The 21,437-nt window shown below is 41.2% G+C and overlaps 1 protein-coding gene across 8 annotated transcripts in view; it reads right to left on the reverse strand.

Annotated features, from left to right (window-relative positions):
* Positions 1-320: 320 nt before the first annotated feature.
* The window catches only part of LOC143029140 (uncharacterized), a 59,179-nt gene continuing 38,062 nt past the window's right edge, over positions 321-21,437 (reverse strand). For all 8 annotated transcript variants that reach the window (XM_076191593.1, XM_076191598.1, XM_076191597.1 and 5 more), the window contains exon 7: positions 321-2,709. In XM_076191593.1, coding sequence (XP_076047708.1) covers positions 927-2,709 — 1,783 coding nt within the window. In that variant the 3' untranslated portion in view covers positions 321-926. The remainder of the gene's footprint in view (positions 2,710-21,437) is intronic.

The raw sequence follows: 21,437 nt of genomic DNA on the forward strand, positions 1-21,437 counted from the left end.
GGGGGGGTTCACCAATTTAATGAAGTGGCCCTGCTGTGGGTGTGCTGTCTTGCGACACTGCTTCTGACCTAGGGTGGTGGGCAAGATGCAGGGATGTGGGGCTATAGGTACCAGGATTCCTAGTCCTATCCCCCATCCCGTTTTTTGTCGCCTCATACGACTCAAGTGGGAAGACTTGGTTAATAATTATAATCCAAGGATTTTGCATTAATTTTGTATTATCCCTCCAAAATCTACATAAAGAGCACAAACAACTTCATCATTCCTCCTTCAATGCACTAATACACAGCCATAACACAAGAAGTAAACTAAAAGATTACTAAAGATTAAAACCATTTATTTATTCAAAGGTGATACAATATATTAAGCATTCATATAACGAAGTGAAAAATAGAGTCTTACAGTTTATCACATTATCTGGAAGGTTGGTGCAGGTGTGATCCTCACAAATTATAGAGTAACAACAGTCAGTTCTAAGTCACTGGTCCCAATAGTCTTGCAGCAGATTAAAAATTAAATTCCTTGGTCACTAATATTCAACTCCTAATACATAAATCATTAACTATATGAGGAACTTGTGTTTCATATGATTTTCCCCCCTAAACAAAATGTTCTCATTATTATTTGTAGCTTCTGCTTCCCAGCTAAAATACAGTCATTATGATACCTGTCATAATTTCAGAATAGTCTTCATTTGGTTCTATATTCGTCTTTCTTGCAAGCAATAAAAATTGTAATTGTATTTTTAACATCCATGATACTTTTACCTTTGATTCATTATTGTTTGTCCTCAGTTCCAATATTTACCTGGCTTGAGCATTAATCATAAATATGAACATTTTATCCATTAGTTCAATCTCATTTTGGACTTGATATAAAAATGGTAATCTAGCTTACCTCAAATCTTATCTCATCCTTGCTGTCGTCTAGTCATCCATATGTGTACCACTAGAACTCAAGTAACAAGGTTGTAGTAGAACTTTTGATTTCTCAGTATTCTCATCAACAGTATCTAGAGGTTTGATCACTGAATCACTTGTATTTATCTTTCTCTGTTCCATTGAAGTAATAACACCATCCGTATTTCCCTTCTTCTGTTCTGTTAAATCTTTAGCCTTGAGGCTATACAGATAGGGAGCAGCCTGAATCCGAGTGGATTCATGGGGTGGAAACATTATTGAGGAAGGAGTATCTGAGGTTCTGGTCAAATCAAGTACACATACATCAGAGCCAGGAGCTTCTACTTGAGATGGCAGAAACTCCTGGTTCAACTCATCTATTTGGGATAATTTATGTCCTTTACCCTGGGGTAAGGATGTCACAGGATGATTTGCTGGCTCTGAAGGCACTGAAGTGTTTGCATCTTTTTGGCTTGCACAATCCAATTTTGAGGGTACAAAACTCAAGTCTTGCTTTTCAGTATTCTTCAAGGGGTTTAAATCAGATAAAATGCTATCAGCAGTGATTAGTGGTTCCATGGCAGGACTAAAATTACTAATTTGACTGAATTCTTCCTTTTCTATTAGAGTTCGTGGGTTGGAATCAACATCACTAAATTCTGCCACAAAATCTCCAACCAGTGGCACACCTTCACTCATATCATCAGCACTTTCATTCTGACTTTCCTTGTGAGAAGCCTTCTTACCTCTGAATTGTTGTCTTCTACCATCCTTCTTCACCTTAGAATGATGTCTCCTATCTGTGTGGTACATTTCATTTGAACTTTGTCCTTCCTGGTCTGTACTGGTTAGATTTCCAATTCCTGATCTGACCCTTGAAGTTGTTGCTGCATAACCAGGTTCTCTGGACATTCTAAAGTCTACTTCCTGCTGTCTAGTATTCCCTATGCTGAGATTGCTTCTGGGATTTTGTGTAGCCAAAGTATCATGACTAAACTGTGGAACATGAGCTATGTCATAAGGTATAGTTGAAGCATTAAGGAGGGCCTCAGGAAGTGTTCCTCCACATCCAAGACCTCTACTGTCTAATACAACTGGGCTACAACCCCTCATCCAGTCATTATTTGTGTAAGATGTTTGTGCCAGTAATCCTCCTGGTGGAGCATTTATTCTTGCTGTTGTTGTTGTAGGATTAGCTGTTTGTGGGATTACTGCAGTTATAGTGCGACTCCGCTGTAATTCTGCTGTGAGGTGGGATGTTTGTGGCATTACTGCATTTGTAATATGAGTTGCTTGTGGTGATATGGCAGTGGTGTTCATGGTCAGAGGACCTGAGTTTGTGATATAATTTGTGTGTACTGAGGTTGCTGTTGTAGTTCCAGCAGTGGTTCTGACAGTGGGAGCTACATGTGTCCCTAGACTATGTTCTCTTGTGATAGTGCTATGTGACAAACAATTTCCCATACTCTGGTCAGTATTCTTTGTGCTCTGCCCAATTCCTTGGTCTGTGCTCTTAGTGCTGTTTGAGATAATATTATCAGTACCTAAAGCAGTTCTCTCCAACAAGGTTGGTAAATTTGTCTTTGGGCTGGAATGCTTTAAAGTGAGACGAGAGCTGACCCTTTCATCATATGCTGAATCTACTTCACTTTCCTTACTGGATACACAGCTGCCAGATCTGGAATGACGGTGATGATTTTGAGGATCATTTTCATGGGTACTTGATTCCATGATCTGCACAGATCCAGACATCAAAGAACGAGTTTGCTCTAATTCTTTATAAGCTCTGGTCAGTTGCACATGAAGGTTACTGTAAAAAAATAAAAATAAATTATTTCAATCAGTATATCATATAATTCATAGGGAAAAATAAAACAGTCCACAATCCATGCATGAAATTAGACTGTACAGTACAAATGACAGTGAATGCAAGGTATAAAATACGACACCTATTCTCTAAAATTTTCAATCAATAAGCCATTACAGTCCAATGCAATGTAAAATGAAATGAAATAGAACAGAGTAGTACATACATATATCAAGCGCTTTTTCCCCTTTACAAAGGAGGTAGCCAAAGTCAAAAGGCATAATTCCACTCCTACCCATTTCATTCCCACATACTCCACTCCCATTCACCACCCCTCCCTATCTCCCTCTTTTCTTGGCTCCTGCTGGATGACAGGTCTTCCCTGCACCTCGCCTATTGCCCTAGGTTAGAAACAATGCAGCAAGACACAGCACATTCACAGCAAGGCCACTTCAATTAATTGGCAACACCACCTCTCTGTCCCCTCATGCAGAAAAAGAGAAGACATGGAAACATCCCTTCAGGCTGTGTCAAAATATCATTCACACATAATCCATCCCTAACCCCCATCCCCCACCTACTCCCTTCCATGTATCACAGCATCACCCATATACAACCATTCTCCCCTATTTTTTGTCTTCTCCCTTCCTACCTCAACAGACATTCCCCTCTTTCTCAATGTCCCTTTTACCCCATCCATCCATCTCATCCTTGACTGCCCCCTCCTATTCACTCAATCTACCTCTGCCTTCTACACTTTTCTTTGTACTAATCTTTCTTCACTCATTCTTTCTATGTGTCCAAATCACGCAAATACTCTTTCATCAACCTTATCTCCCAACTCCTTTCCCAACCCCACTCTTCTCACCTCCTCATTTCTCACTCTATCCAGCCTAGTAACCCCTACCATCCTTCTCTGACATTTCATCTCTAACATACTTAAACTCTTCCTTTCTTATGTTCCATGTTTCTGCCCCATACAATGCTGTTGGCATAATCACCCCTTCATACAATCTACTCTTAACATCCATACCAAAATGCCTATTTTTTAATCCCCCAAGGCTTACTTGCTTCTCTCAATCTACATCCTATCTCTACCTCCACTCCTTTTCCCACCATATGTGCCCCCAAGTATCTAAATCTATCCACTTCCTCCAGCCTCTCTCCATTAATACTCACTTCCAATTTGCTGCCATCCTCTCCCCTTGTACATATCATCATTTCACTTTTACCCACATTTACCTTTAACTTCCTCCTTTCACACACCTATCCAAACTCCATCACTAACTTCCTTAATCCCTCCTATGATCCTACTACAAATGCTGTGTCATCAGGAAAAACAACTAGCTTAATTCCCATTTTTCTCCATGTTCTTTAACCATCTCCAATCCTCTGGCCATTACCTTTGCATTTACCTCCCACACCACCCCATCCATGTACACACTGAACAGCCATGGTGACATGACACATCCCTTGCAAAGTCCCACCTTTACTTTAAACCACTTGCTCTATTTCTAATTTTAACACAGGTTCTACTACTATGGTAAAAACTATTGACTGCTCTTAACAGCTTTCCTCTTATCCCATATACCTCCAAAATCTCCCAGTGCCTTCCTGTCTACCCTGTCATAAACATTTTCCAAATCTATAATGGCCCCAAAAACATCCTTACCCTTTGCTAAAGCTTTCTTACATGCCTTTCCTATACCCATACTGTTCATCACTAATTACCCCCTCAGTTCCTCTCCTAATCCTCACAAAACCCTCCCATAAGTCTTCCCAACTACACTCAACAAATTGATCCCTCTGAAACTATAACACTCACATTTGTCTGCTTTTCCCTAGTAAAAAGGAACTAAACAGGCATTTCTTCAGTCATCCAGCACTCTATCCTCTTTTAAATGAACATTAAACAACCTCACCAGCCTGTCCACCATCACTGTACCTCCCTTTTTTAGACACTCCACATGACACCTATCTCACCCAGGTGCTTTGCCTGCTCTCATCATTTTAATAACTACTTTCAACTCATCTTTTCTGATTTCTTCCCCACTTTCCTCATTTATCACTATCATTTTCTTAGTACCTCCCATTGCAACTACCTTTCCCTCCCTATCCTCCTTCACATTTAGCAACTGCCTAAAATGCTCTGCCCATCTTTCTTTTACCACTACCTCTTCAATTATTATCTCTCCATCTGCACCTTTTACCTTTTCTTCTCTACTTGATTCACCTCCCTTTCCTCTCTTGATTTCCTTCCAAAACATCTTATTACTACTTTCAAAATTTTCTGTCATACTCTTCCACCACTTTACATCTGCTCTCCTTTTTGCTTCCTCTATCTTATGTTTTACTTCTCTCCTTTTCTCTTTGTACCTCTGATATGTTTCTTTCATCCTTTTTGGCAACCAGTCTGTGAATGCTCATTTTTTCTCTTCTACAATCTTTTTTGCTACACCACCCCACCACTCACTATCCTTTCTTCTATTTCCTCTCATCATCCTTGTTCCACACACCATCTCTCCAAACATTGTGAATCCCTCATTGAAACATCCCCATTCCTCCTCCATTCCAAGTTCTACTCTATCTTTCATTTCCACTCTTCTCACAGCTTCTTGTACTCCTCATTTTCTTTCTCATTAAGCAGTTTACTCTAAGCACCATTAAAGCCCTATCTACCACCTTTCTATCCACCACCCCCTCCCATATGTATTTATGTTTAACTTTCTTCCTAAACAATGTTTTAACTATCATTGTCTCTCTAAACACATCTCCACCATCAACTCTCCACTACGATTTTTTGTTGGCCCTCCACACTTCCCAACCACGCTGTCTATTGGTTCATCTCCTACTCTAGCATTGAGATCTCCCAATTCCACTACATTGACATTTCTACCTAAGCCTTTTATGCACTCATTAAAAAAAAAATTCTCACTACCAGGCCCATGCACTTACAAAAACCTACATCTCCCTTCCCAATTTCACCTTCATCCACATTAACCTTGACAATACCTCTTTCCACTCCACATGCTTACCTATCTCTTCACTTGCTAGTATAGCCACCCCTTCTCTCCCTCACCCTCTCTTCACTCCTGACACCCTCCCCGCTACACTCTCAAACTCACCCCTCCCTTTTAACTTAGTTTCACTCAGTGCTAACACACCCACCTTTCTTCTCAAAAGCATACTGCCTATCTCTTCCCTTCCACTCTCATCTGTACCACACCCACACACATTAAAGGACCCAAACCTTTGGAAACTCCTCCCAAACCCTCTTATGCTTCTTTTTTTTTTTTTTTTTTTTTTTAGAAATGTCCCCTTTGGGGCTACAGAGACCAGGATGCCTAGTCCTATCCTCTGTCCCAATTGAGTCACCTTTTACAACTCATGTGGGAACACTCAATGGTTGCATTCTTTCTTCCTTACCACAGGGTCTAGCAAAAATGGAAATGCACACCCTGAGAAGTGGTATAGGACAGTATTAAGCCAGTAAAAAGTGTTTCAGAGGGAGAAAACCCAGGGAGTGATTTTTTTTTCCCTCGCTACTTATGAGTGGACATGGCCAGAGGGTTACCACATAAATGAAGCAGTGGGGCTAAACCAGCTTAAGCTATTGGGCTCTGCTGTGGAGGTGCTGTATCTTGCATTGATTCTGACTCAAGCAATGGGCGGGGGGGGCAGATATGGCACTTCTTCCACAAGGAACTAAGATAAAAGGTGTTGGATGGGTGTGGGATGAGTGGAGGGTGGGTGCATGCCTCGACTGGCTACGAGGGAAAAAACCTGTTGGTATATAGATTAACTAATAAACTATTTGGCACAATCCTGGTAAATTCAATTACATGATGTCCAAGTTTTATTCTATCTATATACCAAGGGTTTTCCCCCTTATCAGGTAGGTAGCCAAAGTCAAAGGGCATATACCTACCCCCACCCATTTCATCCCCAACTATGCCACTCCAATCCACTACCCTTTCCTCCCTCTCATCTTAGCTCCTCATGCATGATGGGTCATCCCTGTATCCCCACTCAGTGCCCTGGGTCAGGAGCAATTCAGCAAGACAGCTCATCCACAGCAAAACTGCTTCACTTGATTGGTGACGCCATCTCTGCCCCCTCGTGCAGAAAAACAGCAGATGGAGGGAAGTCTCTTCAGGATACATCAAAATATCATTCACACATAACCAGTTCCTAACCCACCCATCCTCTACCCACTCTCTTGCATCACAGCATCATCTATACATTCTCCACTCACCCCTACCTTCTACCTTTTATGTTCCCTGCTCAACAGACATCCCTCTCCTGCTTAATACCACTTTCACCCCATCCATCCATCTCATCTTCAATTGCCCCCTCATGTTCACTCCATCCACCTCTGCCTTCCACACCTTTTTTACTAATCTTTCTTCATTCATTCTTTCCATGTGTCCACATCATCCCAATAGTCTTTTATCAACCCTCATTTCTCACTCTATCCAACTTTGTAATCACTACCATACTTCTCAGACTTTTCATCTCAAAAACATTTAAACTTTTAATCTCTCCCTCTCTTAAAAGCCATGTCCCTGCCCCATACAGTGCAGTCAGAACAATTATCCCTTCATATAATCTCCTCTTTGCATCCATTTCAAAATTCCTGCTTCTCATTACAGTTTTTAATCCCCCAAGGTATTTCTTGCTTTTCTCAATCTACAATTTACCTCCACCTCCACTCCTCTCTTTCCAGCTACATGTGACCCCAAGTGCCTAAAGCTATCCACTTCCTCCAGCCTCTTTCCTCTAAGACTTGCTTCCAACTTGCTACCATTTTCTCCCCTTGTACAACTCATCACCTCATTTTTACCCACGTTCACCTTCAACTTTCTCTTATTGTATACCTTCCCAAACCCCCTTAATACCCCTATGACCGTCACAAGCACAGTGTCATCAGCAGACAACAACAGGCTCACCTCCCACTTTTCTCCATTTTCTTTAACCATCTCCAATCACCTGCTCAATACCCTCACATTTATCTCTCGCACCACCCCATCCATGTACACATTGAACAGCCATGGTGACATGACACATTCCTGATGCAGTCCCATCTTTACCTCAAACCACTTGCTCTCTCCATTTCTAATTCTAACACAGGCTCTACTACTCTTGTAAAAACTCTTGACTGCCCTTAACAGTTTTCTCCTGATCCCATATATCTGCAAAACCTCCCACAGTGCCTTCCTGTCTACCCTGTCATAAACCTTTTCCAAATCCATAAAGGCCCAAAAACATCCTTACCTTTTGCTAAAGCTTTCTCACATATCTGCCTTACCACAAAAATCTGATCCACACAACCCCTACCTTTCCTAAACCCACACTGTTCCTCTCCTAATCCTCTCAATTAAAACCCTCCCATACGCCTTTCCAACTAGACTCAACAAATTGAACCCTCTGAAACTACTACACTCTAATTTGTCCCCTTTTCCCTTGTCAAGTGGAACTATACAGTCACTCCTCCAGTCCTGCATTCTACCCTCCCTTAGACACACACTAAACAACCTCACTAGCCAGTCCACTATTACTCTACATACATATACCAAATGGCTCTTTCCTCTTTATAAGAGGATGATCAAGCCAAGCCATCCCATCCTTCACCCATCCCACACCCAACCAAAACCCTACCTCCTCATCCACTCAGGAAATTGCAGAGCAGACATAAAGAAATCCTTTCACACCACATTCATTTCTCACTTTCTGACATTAGCTCAATGGCCAGTGGTACCATTCTTGACAACTAATTCAGCGATCTGAGGTAAAATACCATCCAGGGCTGAAAAAAATTCAGCACCACCATACTATGAGCTGGTACTCCAACTCTGGTGGACAAGGAGTATGTGTGTGTGTGTGTGTGTGTGTGTATAAGATCACAGCATTACCCATAGATTGGGCTATATATAAGCTCTGAGCTTTCATCCAGTACGGTAATAGCTGTCAACATGTGATATAAGACTGTGGCGACATGGAAGGCTGACAACTGGTGATGGCCCTCCTTTCCCTACAACTTTCAGCCAGTGACACAGAAACATTCCCACACTGATATAACACAGACAACAGTCCAAAATTTCTTCTCTGTGAGATCTTTGGGAATCATATGAGAGGTACAAAGTAAAGAGAAGTAAAGCATAAGATAAAGGAGGCAAAGAGGAGAGCAGATGTGAAATGAGGTACGAATATGACAAAATTTTAAAAGTAATAAAAAAAGTTTTGGAAGGAAATTAAGTGAGCAAGGGGAGGAGAATCAAGTAGAGAAGAAAAAGTAAAAGGTGTAGATGGAGAGATAATAATGGAAGAGATGGCAGTAAGAGGAAGAAAGGCAGAGTGTTTTAGGGAGTTACTAAATGTGAAAGAGAATAGTGAGGGAAAGGTAGTTGCAGAGGGAAGCTCTAAGAAAATGACAGTGATGAATGAGTAAAATGGAGGAAAGATGAGGTGAAGGCAGTTGTTAAAATGACGAGATCAGGTAAGGCATCTGGGTTGAATGGGTGTCATGAGGAGTATCTAAAGAAGGGTAGAAAGCCAGAGAACTGAAGGAGTGACTGTATAGTCCCACTTTACAAGGGAAAAGGAGACAAATGTGAAAGTAGTAATTTCAGAGGGATCAGTCTGTTGTGTGTAGTTGGGAAGGCTTATGGGAGGGTTTTGAATGATATGATTAGGAGAGGAACAGAGGGGGTAATTGGTGAGGAACAGTGTGGGTTTAGGATCAGACTTTTGTGGTAAGGCAGATATGTGATAAACCTTTAGCAAAAGGTAAGGATGTTTTTTGGGTCTTTATAGATTTGGAAAAGGCTTATGACAGGGTAGACAGGAAGGCACTGTGGGAGGTTTTGCAGATATATGGGATAGGAGGAAAGCTGTTAAAAGCAGTCAAGAATTTTTATGATAGTAGTAGAGCTTGTGTTAGAATTAGATATGGAGAGAGTGAGTGGTTTGAGGTAAAGGTGGAACTTTGCCAGGGATGTGTTATGTCACCTTGACTGTTCAATTAACATGTTGATGGGGTGGTGCGAAAGATAAATGCAAAGGTAATGGGCTGGGGTTTGAAGATGGTTAAAGAAAATGGAGAAAAATGGGAGATAAGCCAGTTGTTGTTTGCTGATGACACTGTGTTTGTAGCAGATCAGAGGGAGAATTAAGGAAGTTAGTGATGGAGTTTGGGAAGATAAATGTGGGCAAAAGTAAGGTGATGTGATGTACAAGGGGAGAAAGTGGCAGCAAATTGAAAGTGAGTATCAAAGGCGAGAGAATGGAGGAAATGGATAGCTTTCGATACTTGGGGCAAATGTGGGGGGAAAGGGAGGAGTGGAGGTAGAGGTAGCATGTAGATTGAAAGAAGCAAGTAAATGCCTTGGGGGATTAAAAAGTGCAGAGAAATAGACATTTTGGAATGGATGCTAAAAGGAGATTGCATGAAGGGGTGATTGTACCAACAGCACTGTATAGGACAGAAACATGGACTAAAAGAGGGGAAAAGTTTAAACATGTTTGCGATGAAATGTCTGAGAAGTATCGTAGGGGTTACTAGGCTGGATAGAGTGAGAAATGAGGAGGTGAGGAAGAGTGGGGGTGGAAAGGGAGTTGGGAGATAGGGTTGATGAAAGAATATTGGTATGTTTGGACACATGGAAAGAATGAGTGAAGATTAGTAAAAGAGGTGCAGAAAACAGAGGTGGAGGGAATGAACATGAGGGGGCTGTGGTGAACAGAGTCCCCCACATGTGCGTCTATGCAACATTTTGGCTTATAGTATCATCACTGCAGAGATGGAATGGACAAGGAATGTATAGTTGGTGTAGAAACATCTGGCCTTTGGCCTTATATTATTATTGTGTAGGTTAAGTCCATATTATGCCTGTCCTACTGCAGGCATTTATATCCTCATGAAGAGCACAACCTTGGCCCTGCCAAGCCATGTTCCTGTAAGGCTGGGTCCTTCGCTACCTTTCGGTACACAGGGTGTGTATATAAGGAGCCAGGTTGTGGACTCCAGAGGCAGTTCTCTTCAGTACTTGTAACCAGTAGTACTCATCCCCAGGCCCATGTGGTCATCTTTGCGGTCAGGCACGCCTCGGAGCTTGACCACCCGACCCAGCCCAGGTTGACACTCGCACTAACCAGAATAAAATCCAGCAACCCACTCAAGCTTCATTCACTCCCTTGTCACCATAATCCAAGTAACATTAACATAATGTTACATTGGTGACCCCGGGAGTTTTGACGCGAGTGCACCCAGGCGACTGTGGTTATTTGACATGCTAGGACCGATAATGATGACCAGCTGCTGTGCCCTACACACCATGGATGTCACCCCAATGAGGAAGTTATCGCTTCCACTGACGTCACTCACGTTCGCCTCCTCACTCAACATCACGACCGCCTCCTCACTCAAATTCACAACTGCCTCCTCACTCGACGTCACAACTGCCCCTTCGCTCAACGTCATGACCACCTCTTCGCTTGACGTCACAACCACCCCTTCACTCGACATCATGACAGCTCCTTCGTTTGACGTCACGATCAATGCAGATGGACATCACGATCACCACAGATCGATGTCACGACCACCTCCTTGCTCGATGTCACGATCAACACAGATCAACGTTGCTACTTCAAGGAAGCCACCACTTCCAACATGGCTGTCTGCACTGCCTCCAGGAAAGTTCCCACTTCCAATAACATCGCTCATGGCCTCTCCCCCGCACTGGATGTCATGATCGACGCAAATAGATGTCGCTACTTCAAGGAAGCCGCTTCCAACATGGCTGTCTACGCCACCTCCAGGGGAGTTCTCGCTTCCACTGACGTCACTCACGGCCTCCTCCCCACAATGGACGTCACAATCAGCACAGATCAACGTCTCTACTTCAGGGAAGCCACCGCTTCCACCAGCACTGCCTCAGGGGGTTCCCATTTCCACTGATGTCACCCACGGCTGCCTCCCCATTTGGACATCATGATTCCATGCTTCACAGGGGAAGGGGGGTAATGTGGTGAACAGAGTCCCCCACATGTGCATCTATGCAACATTTTGGCTTATAGTATCATCACTGCAGAGATGGGATGGACAAGGAATGTATTGGTAGTGTAGAAACATCTGCCCTTCGGCCTTATATTACTATTGTGTAAGGTAAGTTCATATTATGCCTGTACTACTGCAGGCATTTGTATCCTCATGAAACCACAACCTTGGCCCTGCTGAGCCATGTTCCCATGAGGCTGGGTCCTTCGCTACCTTTCGGTATACAGGGTGTGTATATAAAGAGGCAGGTTGTGGTCTCTAGAGGCAGTTCTCTTCAGTATTTGTAACCAGCAGTGCTCATCCCCAGGCCCACGCGGTCATCTTTGTGGTTGGGCACGCCTCGGAGCTTGACCGCCCAACCCAGCCTAGGTCAACACTTGCGCTAACCAGAATAAAATCCAGCAACCTACTCAAGCTTCATTCACTCCCTTGACACCATAGCTCAAGTAACGTTCGCGTAATGTTACAGGGCGACAAAGGATGAGATGGATGGATGAGGTAAAAGGAACACTGCGAAAGAAAGGAATGTCTGTTGAGGAAGGGAGAAGACAGAAGATAGGGGTGAGTGAAGAATAGTTGTGTATGGATAAGGCTGTGATACATGGAAGGGAGTGAGTGGGGGATGGGGGTGAAGGAGTATGTGTAAATGATATTTTGATGCAGCCCAAAGGGATTTCTCCCTGTCTTCTCTTTTTCTGCACAAGGGAACAGAGGGGGGGAAGTCACCATTTAAATGAAGTGGCCTTGCTATGGATGTGCTGTATTGCTGCATTGTTTCTGACCCAGGCCAGTGAGCGAGATGCAAGGATAACCTGTCATCCAGGAGGAGCCAAGAAAAGATGGAGGGAGGGGTGGTGAATGGGAGTGGAGTATGTGGGGATGAAACAGGTGGGAGTGGATTTATGCTTTTGACTTTGGCTAACTCCCTTGTAAGGGGCAAAAAGCCCTTGGTATCTGTATATATATACAAGATCTTTGGGAAGTCCCAAAGGACTATTGCCAGCCACTGTGGTGCTGCAAATTTTTTCACTTAGTGAAATTTAAGGCAATGATTGATTCATTGGAGAGAATGAATAGTGTGAGGTGAAGACAGGGCAGTGCCTGGGTTGTGTAATGTAACCATGATTGTTCAATTTGTAACATGAACATGAGTGGGGTACAGGAGGTAAACAAGAGGGTGATGGGTAGAGGCTTGGGCATGTTGAGAGAAGAAGGAAATGAGACATGAGCCAGTTGTTGTCTGTGAACAACACTGCACTTGTAGCTGGGTCAGTGGTGGGACTAAGGTAGCTAGTGGCAAAGTTTGTGAGAGTATGTGAGAGAAGAAAGTTAAAAACATATATAGGCAAAGTAAGGTGATAAGATGTACAAGGACAAAGGGTGAGGAAGTTGGAGGTGAGTTTAACAGGAGAGGGGTTATGAGGATGGATAGAGTGAGAAATGAGGAGGTGAGGCAGAAAGCTGAGATGGAGAGAGAACTGGCAGATAGGGCTGATAAAAAAATATTGGGATAGTTTGGACATAAGGAAAGAATGAATGAAGAAAGAAGAGCAAAAAGAATGTGGAAGCCAGAGGTGGACAGAGTGAACTTGATGGGCCATGAAAAGAATGGATGGATAGAGTGAAAGACCCCTTGAGTACAAAAGGAATATCTGTTGCACAGAGAAGAGCAAGGGGAAGAGGTAAGTGTGAGTGGTGGGTGGTTGTGATTGGATGAGAAATTGATGTGGCCTGAAGGGACTTGTTATTATCTGCTCTATAATTTCTTGAATGGATGAGGGGGGGGAGAATCACAATGTAATGAAATGGTGGGGATAAACCAGCTTCAGCTATCAGGCCTTGCTATGGAGGTGCTGTATCTTGCTGCATTACTTCTGACCTGTGCAATGAATGAGGGGCATGGATGACCCTTCATTCACTAGGAACTAAGATAGAAGGGGCAACAACTGGGTACTGGATAAGTAAAGGATGGGTGAAAGGTGGTTATATGCCTTTACTTGGCCATGCCTCTTATAAGGGAGAAAGGGCATTTTGGTACAGTGAGACCTCTCATTAACAGACATTAATTAGCTGTGTTTGCGATGTTTTCGCTGTGTTTTCGGTGTTTTGGAGTGGTTTTTGGGTGGCATAGTGATTGCACACACTAAACAACAGCACCAAAAACACAGCAAACACAGCTAATTAACGTTCATTAATGAGAGGTCTCACTGTATATGTACGTTTATGTCTGAAACTGATCTGAGCAGTGAGCAGGAGAAAGGGATGACCCTTCCTCCATGAGGAGATAAAATAGGAGTGACAACAAATAGGTGTTGGACAGGTGAAAGGTGGATGTATACATGGCAGGTTGGTGAGGTAAACATAGAATAGGTGTATTAGGCCACCTTCAAAGGGCCTTTTGACACACACACATACACACACTTTCGTCGGATGGATGGCGAAGATTAGAATTCTGAGGAAAAAGTGAAAATTTCATGGATCTCAACGCAAAGGAAGCACCTTATTGTATTTATAGGGAAGGGGAAAGCTCGTGGTGTAATGGGAAAGTGAGGAAAAAGGAGAATGGGAGGGATTACTGAGGGAAATGGAAGGAAATGAGGAAGGGTAGGACTTGGTCCAGGAAGCCAGGTGTCTTGTAAACAAGAGATGGACCAATGATTTTGGTGAAGGGATTAACAAAAATGTAAAGATTAGAAATATAGATAAGAGCAGCACAATGGAAGGTGAGGATAATAATTTCCAGGGGTTTAATGAGGGGGGGGCGGATACCAACCTCCCCCGATTAGCAAGACTAGAGGAAAAACTTAAACATATGACCGAACATTGGGAAAATAGGTTCGGTAACAAAGCAAAGATTGCGAAGAGAGTTGAAAAATTGGAAGAACTAGAGAAGGTGAACAAAAACTTAACTAATGAAATAGAAGAATTAAAAAGACAGTTAAAAGAAGTAAAAGAGGAGAATGAAGAATTATAGAGGAATAATAAAGACAACAAAGAGGCCATAGCAAAAGAAGCACAGCATTGAAAAAAAATCCAAGTAAAGTTGCATTTACTGACATAATTAAACAGCAAATGAAAGAACAAACTGAAGACTCAGTTATTGAAGTGATGAGACAGAAGAAGAATATAGTAAGAGACTTAGCAGATAAAAAGAAATGTATAATTATATTAGGAATGGAAGAGAAACATAACCTAAATAGAACCACAAGAATCAATGAGGAAAAAGAAAAAGTAAGCAGTTTACTAGAATTAGTTCAGGAAGATGAACCTGAAATCATGAAACAAATTGAAGAGATGTATAGTATAGTACAGATAAGACCAGACCAATATATTAAATTCAGGTCACAAACGACGGCAGAAAATATCTTAGCAAAAACAAGGAAACTAGCAGCAAGTGAACAATATAAAAAGGTATAGATAAAAAGAGAAACGAATAAAGAGGAAAGAGAGGAAAAAATGAAAAGACATGAAGCTAAGGAAAGAGAAATTCTATTGGAGAGTAGTGAATATGAAAGTAAGGAAATACGACATACTAGAGAAAAACAAAAGGGAAACAGAAAATACAATGGAAGTGGCAGAAAACTAAAAGTGTCTTACACAAATATAGATGAATTAATAACAGGATTGAATGAGCTGAATGATTATCTGAAGGAAAAAGAACCGGACATAATGGGAATTGTAGAAACAAAATTAAAAGGTCCACTACCACCCAACAGTGTAGGACATGATGCATATAATTATTGGATTAGAAACAGAGAGACAAAACAAGGGGGTGGAGTTATGTTCCTGACTAAGAACGATATAAATGTGAGGTGTGTCACATATGGAAAGAATACAGTAGAGATGATTATGACTGAAGTGGAAGACAGAGATAAGAAGAGCAGAAAGTTTGTGATAAATTATGTGCCTCCAAAAACAGCCTCGTGGGAAGAGAGTGAACATAAAAGTATGTTAGAAGACACAAGGATAACATTAAATAAGATAATGGAAGATGGAGGAAGAATAGTTATGATGGGCGACTTTAATTGCAAATCAGTCTGCTGGGAAGAGATGACAGTAAAGGGTGGAGACGACTCATGGGGAAATGTTCTACTTCAGATGATTACTGACCATGCAATGACCCAATGGATTCAAGAGAACACTAGGTATAGAAATGAAGAAGAACCATCGAGACTGAACCTAATAATAAGTGACCACATATTGATTGAACTGGAACTAAATGAGGAAAAATACATGAAAAGAAATGAACAATATAGAAAAGGAAGAATGATGTATGAAAAAACAAACTTTGATAAAATAAGAGAATTCTTTCAAAAAGAAAACTGTGAAGGAATATACAAAGAAGAAACAACAGTGGAAGAGAAATGGAATATTTTGACAAAAATTTATAAAAAAAAAAAAAAAAAGAGTGGAAAAGTATGTCCCAAGACAAAAACAAGAAAAAGAATATGTAAAATGCTGGTACAACAAAAGTTGTAGGGAGTTAAAAGACAAAAGAGATAAAGCTTGGACCAAATGGAAGAAATACAAAAGACCTGAAAAATGGAAAATATATACTTGTTATAGAAATGAATATGTACAAGCGTGCAGAGAGGAAAAGAGAAAATATGAAAAACATGTCATAGAAAAATGTAAAGATCAACCAAATTTATTTTACAGATTTGTAAACAAACTGAAAAACAAACAAGATTTGGAGAAATTAAGACAAGGAGTTGAATACACAGAGGAAATAGAAATGGCGGAAATTATGAACAAGCATTTTAAATCAGTGTTTACAAGGGAGAACATACAACCTGAAGAGAATGAATGGAAAGAGAAAGTCCCCCCTATGAAAGAAATAGAAGTAACAAAGAATGAAATAATGAAACACTTGAGTAATCTTGATTCAGAAAATTGCATGGACCAGAAGAAATAGCAAACTGGATTCTGAAAGAATGCAGGAATGAACTGGCCGACAAAATACATAGCATAATAAACAGTTCCTTGAAAGAAGGAAAAGTTCCAAAAGATTGGAAAAAAGCAAATATAGTACCTATATATAAAGGGGGAAATAAAGAAGACCCTACCAACTACAGACCAGTCTCTCTAACAAGTACAATAGCAAAAATTTGTGAAAGAATTGTCAAAAGTAGATGGGTAAAATATTTAGAAAAAAAAAAAAACAATGTGCTAAATCCAAGACAATTTGGATTCAGACAAGGACGATCATACGTCACCAATTTAATATGTTTCTATTCAAGGCTAATAGATATAATACAAGATGGATGGGCTGATTGTGCATTTCTAGACCTAAAAAATTCTTTCGACAAAGTACCACATAAGAAGTTGCTTAAGAAATTAGAAACCGAAGGAGGAATACAGGGCAAACTGCTTAGATGGATGGAATACTTTTTGCAAGAAAGAAAAATGAGAGTAGTGATAAGAGACAAACACTCAAATTGGGATGAAGTAATAAGTGGTGTTCCACAAGGAAAAGTTTTGGCCCCAATAATGTTTGCTATATATATTAATGATATGGATGAAGAAATTGAAAGTTATATGAGCTTCTTTGCAGATGATGCAAAACTATTAAAAAAAAGTGAACACGGAAGAAGATTGTGAATCACTACAGAGTGATCTAAATAAAGTATGGGAATGGAGTAGGAAGTGGGAGATGGAGCTCAACACTAAAAAGTGTAGTATAATGGAATTTGGAAAAAGCAAAAACAGAATAACAGGATCATATAAATTGGGAGAAGAAAGAATAAAAGAAGTTGAAAATGAGAAGGACCTGGGAGTCATTGTTATGAATAATATGTCACCTGAGAAACAAATAAATAAGGTTTTTGGTGAAACTTATAATTTAATAAGAACAATCAAAGTGGCATTTACATACCTGGATGAAGAAATGGTGAAGAAAATACTAATCACCCTGATAAGACCAAAATTGGAATATGCAGCAATGATGTGGTCACCAAGTAGAAAAAAATGTATAAAAAAAAATTGAAAGAATACAAAGAGCAATTATAAAATTGGCACCAACACTCTCAAAACTATCATATGAAGAGAGACTAGCAAAACTTGAGCGACAGACACTAGAGCAAAGAAGAGAGGAGATTTGATAGCTATTTACAGAATCATGAAAGGCATAGAAATTATTGATAGAGAGGATCTAATAAAATGGGATGATAGAAATACAAGAGGACACGGAAAGAAACTCAAGAAAGACAGCTATAGAAGAGATCTGAAAAAAAACAGCTTTCCTCACAGAGTAATAGACAGTTGGAACAAGTTAGATGAGAAAGTAGTGTGCAAAAACAATACATGAATTTAGAAATAGTTTAGATAAAATGAGATATGAAGACGGGACACCACGAGCATAGCTCCCCTTCCCGTAAAATACAACTAGTTAAATACAACACATATTAGACCACAATCTTTCAAATGTATCAATATAATGAAAGGTTGTTCCTTTACTAAAGAAGACAATGTTCCCTATTACCTATGCATATGTAGCTTCCAAAACATTGTAGAAATACAATATGGAAAAAATTACTAACTACTTTGTGGCCCACCATTATTTACATAATTCTGTCACATCTGTAAATGAGGTTCATAGATTTTAGATTTAGATTTATCTATTTCAGTATAAAATAATTTTATAACCAATCCAAGCCAATAACCAATACAAATGAATTAATCAACAAATGTAAAGAATATAGACTAAGTCACTGGTATGAATATAATCACATACAGTGGAACCCTGCCATTCATCTGCCTCTCTACTCGTACAACTCGTTATTCGTCTAACTTGTTCAAGTAAAATTCAACTCATCATTTGTACGCTTGCCCCGCGATTCAGACAGTGTCACCTTGTCTGGCTGCACTACGCGGTCGCTTTAGCTCAATCTTGTGCTAGCTTCCATATGCTACGCATCATCCACGCAAGCTTCATGAAACTTTGTGCTACTTTATTGCTATTTTTTGTTATCTTTATTAGGAGGAAAGGAGGAAAGCTTTTGGGAGCTGTCAAGAGTTTTTATGAGAGTAGTAGAGCTTGTGTCAGGATTAGAAATGGAGAGAGTGAGTGGTTTGAAGTAAAGGTGGGACTTCGTCAAGGATGCGTTATGTCCCCCTGGCTGTTCAACTTATACATGGATGGGGTGGTGCGAGAGGTGAATGCTAGGGTAGTGGGTCAGGGATTGGAGATGGTTAAAGAAAATGGAGAAAAGTGGGAGGTGAGCCAGCTGTTGTTTGCGGACGACACTGCGCTTGTGGCAGGGTCAGAGGAGGGATTGAGGAAGCTGGTGGCAGAGTTTGGGAGAGTATGTGATAGAAGAAAGCTAAAGATAAATGTGGGTAAAAGTAAGGTGATGAGATGTACAAGGGGTGAAAGTGGCAGTAGACTGGAAGTGAACATTAAGGGAGAGCGACTGGAGGAAGTGGATAGTTTTAGATACTTGGGTGCAAGTGTAGCAGGAAAAGGTGGAGTGAAGGTGGAAGTAGAATGTAGATTGAGAGAAGCGAGTAAATGCCTTGGTGGATTAAAGAGTGTAATGAGGAATAGATATTTGGGAATGGATGCTAAGAGGAGACTGTATGAAGGAGTGATTGTGCCAACAGCACTGTATGGGGCAGAAACGTGGAACATAAGAGAAGAAGAGAGAAGGAGTTTGAATGTGTTTGAGATGAGGTGTCTGAGAAGTATAATGGGGGTTACTAGGCTGGATAGAGTGAGAAATGAGGAGGTGAGGAGGAGAACAGGGGTGAAAAAGGATTTGGGAGATAGGGTTGATGAAAGAATATTAGGATGGTTTGGACACATGGAAAGAATGAGTGAAGAAAGACTAGTAAAAGAGGTATAGAAGGCAGATGTGGAGGGAGTGAACATGAGGGGACGTCCTAGGATGAGGTGGATGGATGGGGTGAAGGGGGCTTTGGGGAAGAGGGGAATGTCTGTTGAGGAAGGAAGGGAGAGGACGGAAGACAGAGGTGAGTGGAGAATGGTTGTATATGGATGATGTTGTGATTGCATGAGGAGGAATGGGCGGGGGGGTGGGGGGTGGGGTAGTATGTGTGAGTAAATTTTGACGCAGCCCGAAGGGATTTCTCCCCGCCCTCTCCTTATATGCAAGGGGGGACAGAGAGGGGGGGTCGCCGATTAAATGAAGCGGCCTTGCTGTGGATGTGCTGTGTCTTGCGACACTGCTTCTGACCCAGGGCGGTGGGCAGGGTGCAGGGATGACCCGTCATCCAGGAGGTGCTCAGATGAGAGGGAGGGTGGGAGGGGTGTGGAGTGTATTTAGGGATGTAATGGGTGGGAGTGTTTTTATGCCTTTCCCTTTTTGGCTACCTCCCTTGGAAGGGGGAAAAAGCCTTGGTATATGTATGTATGTATTAAAAATAGTGCAGCCATGGGTCCAAAAAAGATTAGTGATTCAACCAAGCCTAAAACGAAAGCAGTGAGAACAACAATTGAATTAAAAAAAGAACTCATTGCAAAGTTTGAAAGTGGAACTCGTATCTCTGACCTGGTAACTCAGTATGGCATGGCAAAATCAACCATATTGTCTATACTGAAAAACAAAGACATAATAAAAGAGGCTAGTGTGGCAAAAGGGGTGACCGTTCTTGCTGTGAACAGGTCACCTATAATTGAACAAGTGGAAAAACTTTTGTTAGTTTGGATTAACAAAAACAACTTGCTTGTGACAGCATTTCTGATACAATAATTTGTGAAAAAGCAAAGTGGTTGTATGCTGACCTTAAGCAAGACAACCCTGGAACCAGTGTGCAAAGTGATGAATTTAAAGCAAGTAGGGGGTGGTTTGATCGATTTAACCCCTTCCATACGGTGACGCCTACGTAGGCGTCATAAGGAGCAAGTGAGTACACGAGGCTGCCATATCGGCATCTTGATTATATTTATTGTAGTTGTACCTGTGTGACCCCCATACTCTGTAAACTGGCTTCATCATATTTTCTATGGTTATCAAAATTCACCGGTGAAAGAGAATGAGCATTACAGGGGTTACTTTATTTTTATAATGCGAGTATTATGACGCAGCATCACACATCTGGCAGATGCTGCCCGTGAGATTTTGGCCCGGAGTGAAGTGGTTAAGATGCGAAGTGGCATTCAGTGTTGTTAGGTGTGGGGAGGCTGCCAGTGCAAACAAAGATGCTGCTGCTGAAAAGTTTGTTGGGGAATTTAAATATTTTGTAAAGAGTGAGGGATTTACTCCTCATTGTGACGAAACTGTCCTCTTCTGGAAGATGCCTAAGAGGACCTACGTCACAAAAGAGGAGAAATCACTGCCAGGACACAAGCCTATGAAAGACAGGCTTACACTCTTGTTGTGTACTAATGCTAGTGGGGACCTCAAAATTAAACCTTTGCTTGTCTACCACTCAGAAAACCCAAGAGTGTTCAAGAAAAAGAATGTTATAAAAAGTAAAATCAGTGTAATGTGGAGGGCTAATAGTAAGGCTTGGGTAACAAGGCAGTTCTTCACCTAGTGAATGTATGAAGTGTTTGCCCCGAGTGTGAAAAAATATCTAGAGCAGAAAAATTTACCACTCAAGGCCCTTCTGGTAATGGACAATGCTCCTGCTCACCCTCCAGGCTTGGAGGAAGATCTGGTGGGTGAATACAGCTTCATCCAAGTGAGGTTTTTGCCCCCTAATACCACTCCTC

This window comes from Oratosquilla oratoria, chromosome 10 (assembly GCF_046742065.1).
Source record: "Oratosquilla oratoria isolate Oo_2021 chromosome 10, ASM4674206v1, whole genome shotgun sequence".
In the NCBI taxonomy this organism is placed as follows: Eukaryota; Metazoa; Arthropoda; class Malacostraca; order Stomatopoda; family Squillidae; genus Oratosquilla; species Oratosquilla oratoria.